At 38.4% G+C, this 10,361-nt stretch overlaps 1 protein-coding gene across 2 annotated transcripts in view; it reads right to left on the minus strand.

Annotated features, from left to right (window-relative positions):
• Positions 1–9,828, minus strand: part of CHUK (component of inhibitor of nuclear factor kappa B kinase complex) — a 34,171-nt gene extending 24,343 nt beyond the window's left edge. For both annotated transcript variants that reach the window (XM_069461082.1, XM_069461081.1), the window contains exons 1-5: positions 9,682–9,828; positions 5,442–5,536; positions 2,478–2,592; positions 1,504–1,573; positions 600–688 (exon numbers count right to left, since the gene is read on the minus strand). In XM_069461082.1, the coding sequence (XP_069317183.1) occupies positions 600–688; positions 1,504–1,573; positions 2,478–2,592; positions 5,442–5,536; positions 9,682–9,786 (474 nt within the window). In that variant the 5' untranslated portion in view covers positions 9,787–9,828. The remainder of the gene's footprint in view (positions 1–599; positions 689–1,503; positions 1,574–2,477; positions 2,593–5,441; positions 5,537–9,681) is intronic.
• Positions 9,829–10,361: the final 533 nt, after the last annotated feature.

Here is a 10,361-nt window from a genome sequence, read left to right on the forward strand (position 1 = left end):
TAACTACAGAGAACACAATCAATGCAAGTTTCAGACTCTTGGCTTTAAGTCTTTATTGGAATGGAACTTGGAAGCTAGAAACAAGAAAATTCCTCAAATTACTGATGAAAATGAACATTTTAGGAGTCAATTCACAATTTCTGGTTCTTCTCAAGATGACTCATTTAGGAATTAGAGAAACCAAGGTTTTAAATTTTAACTAAATACAGAACTTAGAATTTTGGGGAAGGAGAATGAGTTTTAAAAAATACATACTTTTTTTTTCTTAAAGTGGACCCAGGATGCATGTGTACATATTTTGGATGTGATTCATAAAATAGTAAAGGTTAACAAATTATTTACTCACTGCCTGTATCTCTGATACTGTGTTGAAAAAACAGACATGAACAAGATAGGTACAGTTTCTCTATAAGGGAGCCACTGTTTAGCAGAGGAGACAAAAAACTAAACATAAAACTATAGTTCAGTGTGGTGTGGACTAAAACAGAACAAGCCTAAAGTGTTATGGGTACATAGCAAAGACACCAAAGCTCCATGACTAACTGTATCAGGGAGACTATATTCACTAGGCATGAAATATTTCTCTAGGTTTCACTTACCTTTCCACTAACATCCTGAAGAACTATATTTTCAGGTTTTAGATCTCGATGTATAATTTTGTTTTCATGCAAGTATCGAATCCCAGACCCTAAATAAAGTTTAAAGTGTATTTTGGAGTAACAGAAAACACTGAGTTAAAAAAAAAATTCACCTCACATTTCATACAGATCTGCTCTGACACTTAAATTTATACGGATAATCATAACTACATAACTAATATTACAGTAGTTCAGATTTTCTTCACAGAAAATGTAGTAATATTAAACTAATACTACAGAATTACAATATATACTCAACTTATTAGAATAAACATTAAAAAGAAATGGAACAAATCATTGAAAAGATCCCTATAACTTTTATAGCCTTTTTCTCCCACCTAAATCACCCTCTTCAACTGGACTTTGGCCCCCATGACCTAAGGAAAGAAACAAAACCAAAATATATGAGGAAACAAATTCTTGGTTTTTGCGCTTCTTCCAAAGGCCTAGATACTTGTTATTTTAGGAATTTTTCATGACTAATTCTGATTAAACAGAGATTTTTCACCCTAAGAATTGACTTGACGACCTATCCCCCAAAGAGATGCAATTCCACTGTCAACAAAATTACTACATCAATTGGAGGGGTGACAGTGAAATTGAGTAAGGTCATTTCACACCATGTTTTGGTCAGTAATTGGGGCATCTATTAGACAGAGAAGGACTCCTCATCAAAAATAAATAAAATATCCTAATTTTAATTTAGCATCAACAGTAATAGTTAGATTTTTAAGAGAATTTCTTATAGATATTAAAAATCTATATGCTTTGTATAGTATATCAACAATTCCCAAGAAATATACAGAATCTTTTATGGACCAAAGGGGCATTATATTACAATGGTATCTTAATATTGATTACATACCTATATCACTTAATAAAGAAAGTATCTGGCTTTCTTTAAGTCCACAACAATTTTCTGGTTTGTTGAGTAGCTAAAGAAAAAAAAAGAAATCTAAAAATGTGTACTGCAAATTGCTGGGCTGCAATTGTGACACACATCAGCCACTATACTCTGAGAGAATATTCAAAAGAGAAAATAAGTCATGATAAAGAAAGTGTAAGGGAAAAAAATTACCAAATCCATACTAAGGGCATGTAAATTTCATGATAAGGCTCATAAAAGTAACTATGGCAAAAGTATTTGAAATGGGAAAAAGTTGACAAATCTCACAGACATATATTAATATAAAAATACCCATATGAACACATTTAAAATGAGATAGGAAAAAAAGATTGCAATAGAGAAAGAAACTTGTCATAAGCACCTTAAACTCCCTCCCTTCCCACTAGCTGGGACTACAGGCACACACCAGCACACCCATCTAATTTTTTCTATTTTGAGTAGAAACGAGGTCTCACTCTTGCTCAGCCTAGTTTTGAACTCCTGAGCTCAAGCGATCCTCCTGCCTCGGCCTCCCAGAGTGCTAGGATTACAGGTGTGAGCTACTGGGCCCAGCGTAACACCTTAAACTTTGATACTTTGATCTAATACCATCAATATAGTCCCATCCTGCAAACAATAACAACAAAACTGCATGTTCTAAATCAGGGGCCAACAAACATTTTCTGTAAAGGACTAGGTAATAAATATAATACCTTAGGCTTTGTAAGCCATATGGGCTCTGTCAAAACTACTCAAATCTGTAACTGTAAGAAAGCAGCCATAGACAATGTGTAAAGAAAAGAGCATGGCTATGTACTAATAAAACTTTATTTACAAAACAGGCAGCAGGCCATAGTTTTCTGATCCTTATTCTAGATTATCACATTCAATGTGACTGAAACACAGTTAAAGTTTGTGATTTACTATCTCTCATCTCAAAACATCCACACTACCTTCCGGAGATCTCCTCCAGAACAATATTCCATTGCTAGAAGAGGCACATCATTAATCAAAAAATTCAATTCCTCAGGAACATCACAGGCCTTCACAACATTCGCATGGTTCAACCTAACAAGAAGGGGAAAACATTATAATAAAAAACTTTTTTCCAATTTTGAAATGATAGTTAATTGAGGGAGGGACTAAAGAGTAGCATTATTTATAATATTCTAATTTCTGATTTGTATAATTAAAAATTAGTAATTTTTAAAAGAAAATATACATAAACATACCATCACTATTACTATTTCTATGTGCCAAGCAGTAAACACTTTACATATATTAACTCAATTACTTGTCATAATAATCCTGTTATAGGTAGATTTATTAATACTTTCATCACACAGGAGAAAATTGAAGCACAAATTGGTTAGGTAACATAAGATCACACAGAGATCCTGGCTGAGCATGACAGGGCAAAAATTTTTTAAAATTAAAAAAAAAATAAAGATCACATGGCAAGTAGGTAGTCAAGGAGGGACTGAAATCTCACAGTCTGGCTCCAAAGCCTATATCATACTGTCTCTTCCATTATTACTTACAATGTCACCCAGAGATGAACGTTATTAAAATCTGGGCATATTTCCTTCTAGTTTTTAATCTGTGCACAAATAAATTTTCTAATACATACTGAATCACATTATATATTGCTTTCTAACAGTTTTTTTAAAACTTAATAATATGTCATATCCCAGTCATCATCATGATGGCAGTGGCTCCCAAAACTGGAATAGATTCTCATGCCTTAGGGACCTAAAGAAACAGAATCTCCATGTGTAGGGCCTGTGAATTTATAGTGTTAAGCTTTTCTGGTGATTCTGCCATATAGTCAGGTTTGAGAACCATTAAAGTGAATTGAGCACAGACATTGGAGTCAAAAAGTGCTCATTTCAATCCAGACTCTACTAACTACCAGATGTGTGATTCTATGAGCTTCAACTTCTTCAACTACAAAATAGAGATGATACCTAAGTATAAGATTACTGTGATAACTAGAAGAATGATCTATAAAGCACTTAGCACACTACCTATGGAAGTTTTAAAATATGTCTATTTCTCCCCTCAGGGGCCTAATTCTCCTCCCCTTGAATGCAGGCTGTGACTCATTTGTGACAAATATAATGCGGTAGAAGGATGGACTGTGACTTCTGAGCAAAGATCATAAAAGCTAAGTGAGCCTTCATCTTGCGCGCGCGCTCACTCTCTCTCTCTCTCTCTCTCTCTCAGATCACTCACTCTGGGGTAAGTTAGCTGCCATGTCATGAAGACATGCAAGCTTCCTATGGAGAGGCCCACATGGTGAGGAACATATACCTCTGGCCAATGGCCATTAAGTGAGCTTGGAAGTGGGTACTCCAGCCCTAGTCAAGCCTTTGGATTACAGCAGCTCCAGTGAACATAAACATCTTGAGATGTCTCAGGGGAGACCCTGAGTTAGAACCACCCAGCTAAGCCACTCCCAAATTCCTAAGCCACAGAAACTATGAGATACTGAATTTTTGTTATTTTAGGGGCTAAATTTTGGGGTAAATTTTTACAAAGCAATAGATACGCTAACAAAAGTAAGTGGCAAAGACATGAGAATAGTGATTGTTATTTAACTAGAAAGAATAATAGATGAACACTGCCCGAGATCCACAAGTCACAGATTCTGTCTTCAGAGAGTCAAGTCTGATAATACCTAGCTGACCTTTTTTTTTAACTGAAATGAAATACTTTTTACATTTTGATTGTGGTAAAATGCATGTAACAAAATTTACCATCTTAATCATTTTTAAGTGTACAGTGCAGTGACATCAAATATTTTTACATTGTTTTACTACCATCACTTCCACTCATGCACAAAACTTTAATTTTACAAAACTGAAACTCTGTAACTATTAAAAATAACTCTCTATTCCTCTTTCTCCTCACCCCTGGCAAACACCATTCTACTTTCTTTTGCTATGAATTTGACTACTCTAAGTACCATGTGTAGGTGGAATAATGCAGTATTTGTCTTTTTATGACTGGCTTATTTCATTTAGCATAACATCCACAAGGTTCATCTATGTTGTGGCATGTGTCAGAATTTCCTTCCTTTTTAAGGCTGCGTAATATTCCATTGTACGTATATGCTACATTTTGTTTACACATTTCTCTGTTGGTGAATACTGGGTTGCTTCCACCTTTTGGCTATCGAGAATAATGCTGCTATGAACATGGTGAATCGCTTCAGAAAAAAAATCTCCTCAAGTCCCTGCTTTCAATTAGTTTGGGTATATACCCAGAAGTGGAATTGTTGTATCATATGCTAATTTGATTTTTAAATTTTTTTAGAAAGTACCATACTGTTTTCCATAACTGGTGTGCAATTTTAGATTTCTGCCAACAATGCACAAGTAACTTAGCTGATTTTTTTTAAAAAAAATATCCCTGGGAGTAAATTTTTTTTGGTGGGACAAGGTCTTGCTCTGTTTCCAAGGCATGCAGTGGCATCATCATAGCTCACTGCAGCCTTGAACTCCAGGGCTCCAGCAATTCTGTCTCAGCCTCCCATGAGCTGGGACTACAGATGTGTGCCACCAGCCCGGCTAATGTTTCTTATTTTTAGTAGAGGTGGGGTCTTGCTGGTCTTCAACTCCAGGCCTCAAGCAATCCTTCCGACTCAGCCTTCCAAATTACTGGGATTACAGGCTTGAGTTACCATGCCCAGCCAGACTTTTTAAACTAAACTTTCTTAATCATAATGTGATGTTATTACCTGAAATAGAATATATATATATATATATATATATATATATGTATAAAAAATGAGAAAGAGAGACATAAGTTCCCAAAAAGATCTTGAGAAGGGTGGATTCCTAATCTCTCTCCCTGTGATGACATCTGGTGGGGGCTACAGAACTGGGGAAATTTAAGTCATCAAGTACACTTACTTCTTCATGATCTGGATTTCATGGCACCACCGTTCTCTGTTTTTGGTATTTAGCTCTACACGACAAGACTTAATTGCTATTTTGAGATCAAGTTCCTGCCAAAATAGAGAATCAACAGAAAAAAAAATAAATTAGATTCTTGAGTAGATTTATTTGCTATCAAAGAAATGTCAACCTAGGAAAACAAAACTCTTTTTAGTTTTACTAATCAAACATATTTATCTCCAATTCCCTTGAGCTAACACTTTTGTTAGATAAATCATGAGACTATTACACCAATATTTTAAAACTGACCTTCAAATACACAACAGCACACACAGGAACAGTGACCGAGACTGATCTTGTAACAGTTCTTTTCAGAAAACTGGCTCATATATAATGCTAGGAAAAAAAAAAAAAGATCCTGCCTCCCCAACAAACTCCTTTCAGAGCTTACTTGAGACAACTAACATGGACCCCAGCTTCTAGCATAACTAGAATGAAGAGGATAATCCTGGACTCCCTGGCCTCAAAACAGCAAGAAGTAGTTTTAATATGACTAAGCCTAAAGCAAAAACTCCAAAATTAGATCCTAAGCTTTGCATTTAAAAAAAAAAATCTTTTTAAAATTATCTCTTACTTCATAGTAAACTCTGTTTATCACAGAAGAGAGCTCTGGCTCATAATCTTTATATTTCAAATAACATGAAAAAAAAATCCTAACAGTGATTGTACTTCTGTTTCTGTATCTATAAAATGAACCTAACAGCTCTTGCCTATGACTAGTAATTTAGCCAATTCTGACTAAAATTAAACCCATCCTGATGCACATGACAGGAAACAGCCAGAACCCATCATATTCTGGCAACACTAATAATGCAGCCCAGGAAAAGTAGTCAGGGCCAAACAGGCTACACCATGTTTCTGATATCATGAGGAAAGTTCAAAAGAACTTCCAAAATATGAAATCTCTGACACAAACCAGAGGTGTGGTAAAGGCTGTGTATGAATAAAGAGAGTCTTGCCCAGAAGCTGGGAGGGAAAAAAAATTATAGGTGAGGCAGCAAGACACAGCCTGGGTGAGATAGTGTGAACTGGGGAGTAGGAGGGAGAAAGAGGCTAGAGATAACATAGCACATGCACAGAGAGAGAATAAAGAAACTAGGACTACAAGCTAGCCTAACCACAGTTCTCACTCCCTTCAACCATTCTTTTGTTATGAGCAGGTACCCAGTTGTAGCTATGTCCCATGTAAGCTTTTACTGCCATGGAGATAATCTGGCACAACCATAAACAATATTAACCCCAAATTCTCATAGGAATGAGACAGGAAGTTATCTATTTCAAAGATCCCAGCCTGTGAGATCCTTCAACTCCTCAGTATATATTTCATCTACTCCATGAAATACCATCTTTTCACAAAGAACATTCTGTGAGAAGTTTATAGATGTCTAGCAGAAATAAAGTTCACTGTTAAAAAAACTGGAATATTCTAGAGATGGATAGTGCTGATGGTTGTACAACAATGTGACGGTACTTAATGTCACAGAACTTAAAAATGGTTAAAATGGTAAATTCTATGTTATGTATAATTTTACCACAATAAAAAAATTAGAAAATACTAAGTTTCTTTACTTTTCAGAGCTTTTAATATGCTAATTTGGATTATGAATCTCCTAATAAAGAACCCAATGTATTTGACCAAAGTACACTTTTATCAAAGATTTCATGAGATTAGTTTTTCCAAACACACTTTGAGAAGTGCTACTCTATTCCCTGGGAAAAGTTCTTTGGTTGTTCTGCCATGCTTCCAAATCACTTTGCAAATACCTTCATTATATAGGTTACTACATTATACTTTGTTTCTATGTCTCTCTCTCTCACTAGACTTGAAATCTCCTTCAGGCAGAGAATACCCTTGTCGGTTGTTGCTCTTGTTGATTTTGGCATCATCAGCACCCAGAGCACAGTAATTAGCTAAATAAACCATCTCATATCCTCTCCTCTTCTTCATTGTGTTTTGAGAGATGTAGATGAAATATTGGGACATAGCTTCCACCAAAACATGAGGATCTTGAAAGCTGTAAATGCAAACCCAAAGTCAGGCTTGGAAAAGGAATGATGCTGTTTCCAAGTCTTACTAAAGAGCAGGGGTCCCCAACCTATGGTGAGTTATACAATTATTTCATTATATATTACAACGTAATAATAATGGAAATAAAGGGCACAATAAATGTAATGCATTTGAATCATCTGGAAACCATCCCCCTGTCCCAGGCCATGGAAAAACTGTCTTCCATGAAAATGGTCCCTAGAGCCAAAAACGCTGGGGACTGCTATTACATAGTATTCCTTCTCTCCTCACTACAGGTCCAGTTGTCAAATGTTCCAGTTTTGGGGAAGGGCACTCTGATCAACTGGAAAGTTCCTGAAAGATTTCTAAGATGGTAGAGGGGCCCAAATCTCTTCTATTAAAAAAGTAATTAATTCCATAGAGACAGAAAGTATAATGGTGCTGCCAGGGGCTGGGGGAGGAGGAAATGGGGAGTGACTGTTTAATGAGGACAGGGTTTCGGTTTGGGAAGATGAAGAAGTTCTGGAGATGATGGTGGTGATGGTTGCACATTAGTGTAAATGTACTTAATGCTACTGAACTGTACACTTAGAAAATGGTTAAAACTGTAAATTTTATGTTATGTATACTTTATCACAATAAAACAAAAAGTGATGAATTCATTCATCCTCAGCCAGGGACCAAGAGAAGTCACAAAAGCAAGCCAGCATGCATTGTTTTTTCCTTATGACCAGGCCAATGTGCAGGCTTACATAACACAGGCAATATTCTGCTGCAAGCACTTGGCTCCCTTTTTTTTTTTCTTTGCGTGTACTATGTCCCCTCTTATGGTGAGAATTATTAAATTTACTACTTGTCTGGCTATCAGCTTCACCTTCCATTCTCTCCCTCTCTCCAAGATTTTCTCCTATGCTCTATCTAGAAACCTGCTTCACAGAATGTCCTCAGTTCTATCAGTTTCATTTGTCATTCTAATTGCCCCACAAACATGCCTATTCTCCAAGGTTTACTCCTGTCTCCCCTCTCTCCCACCACAAATTATGGGCTGTCTCCCCACCCCATGGTCCTTAAGATAGGAAATTATGATTTTTCCTCTTGAATTCCACTTGTCTATTCATCAGCCAAGTACAGGCATTTTAGTAATGTCTTAACTGCTCATATTGTCCATGTCTTCCCAAATTTATCCTTTACAAATTTATCCTTACTTAGCTTTACATACATCATCTTATTTAACTTTCAAACAGATCCATGATGTATGTATATTATTATACCTATTTTATGGGTAACAAAACAAAGGCTATACTCAGGGATTATTAGTCCAGGATCTATTCACCTAACATGTCCTTCAGGAAAGCACTGTCCCCAAATGGCCATGCATAAGGTTGTGTGGATGTGCATCTTTCTGGGGAAAGGAAGGGTTCATAGCTGTTACTGGCATCTCAAAAGACACATGACCCAAACATGATCATTAACTGCTGCTATAATGGTTAAACAATTTCAATTAAGTCAAAGTAAAATTCCTGAGTGATGCTGGCTGACTTCCACCCACTAGAGCCCCCGACCTCACTTTTTCTCCTCTTTGAAGCCATGATCTGTACCAGCTTACCCTCATTCTGTTCTCTACCTGGAATGCATCCCCAACTCCGAAGCCTTCCTATGCTTCCAAAGGCATAATTCTAGACCCACCATGAAACCTCCCTTGTCTACTCCAGTCCCCACTGATCTCACACAGTCTCCAAGCACACACACATTCCAAAAGACAGCCCCCCGCTTCAGTCCTATTTTCTCGCCCATTCGTGCTCACACATACACACTCTGACGTGCATCAGCCTCACACACTCTGACACCCTACATTCACAAAGAGATACAGACGCACTGTCACACTCACTACACACCTGGGCACATCTTGACATTTATACCAAAGTTCCCCCAAATAGCTCTATCTCACCACACTGCCCCAGGACCTCAGATACAATCTCGGACTCAGTCACCAGGCTCACAGTATCTCAGTCTTTCTCTCTCTCTCTCTCTCTCTCACACACACGCACACACACACACGCACACAAGCTCACTGTCCCACACAAACACTGCTCAAAGCCTCAGCGACAATCTCTCACACACTGACAGCCCTGTGTCCACAGACACTCTGACAAACCCACCGCCGCTCCCTCTCGCGCCCCGCCTCACCCGATGCTGGTACAGACAGACGTTCCCGAAGCCGCCGGTGCCCAGCCGCTCCCGCATCTCCCAGGGCCCGCCCGCGCCCGGCCGCAGCCCCGGGGGCCGCTCCATGGGGCGGGAGGGCAAGCGGCCTCAAGCCCCGCCGTTGTTCCAAGGCCGGTTCCGGGCCGCCGAGGCTCTCACACCTCCCTTCTCGCGAGATGTATGCGTCACTTCCGGTAGCTGCTGCAGGAGAAGCCCCGCCTCAAGTGCCCTCAGGGTGCAGCAGGACCCAACCGGCGAAAGGGTGGGGAGTCTCTTTCAGGCGCTCGGGCCGCTTTCTAAGTCCCCCAGGCAGTTTCCTGGTTGAGATGACCCACGTGTTTTCCTAGTCTTGAAAAGATCTCTCCAAACCCCACATTCCCATCAAATCACTTTCCATACCAGTCTCTCCCGTCTTCTTTTCTAAACTTCACATTGTCTACACTTCACCTTCAGATCCCTCCAGTCTATCCAATTTCTCCACCTGCTGAGCCCCATTTCCAAAGACCACCAATGATTTAATACTGCGGAATCCGAAGAACTCGAAAGAATCCTGTGCTAACAGGCCCGCTGATGAATTAGCCTTCATAATTCACTATATCTTCCTATACATCCGTTCTAGGATCTCCTCTGTAATGCCAAACGACTCAAGGATGTGATGCTAT

Source organism: Eulemur rufifrons, chromosome 28 (genome assembly GCF_041146395.1).
Source record: "Eulemur rufifrons isolate Redbay chromosome 28, OSU_ERuf_1, whole genome shotgun sequence".
Classification (NCBI taxonomy): Eukaryota; Metazoa; Chordata; class Mammalia; order Primates; family Lemuridae; genus Eulemur; species Eulemur rufifrons.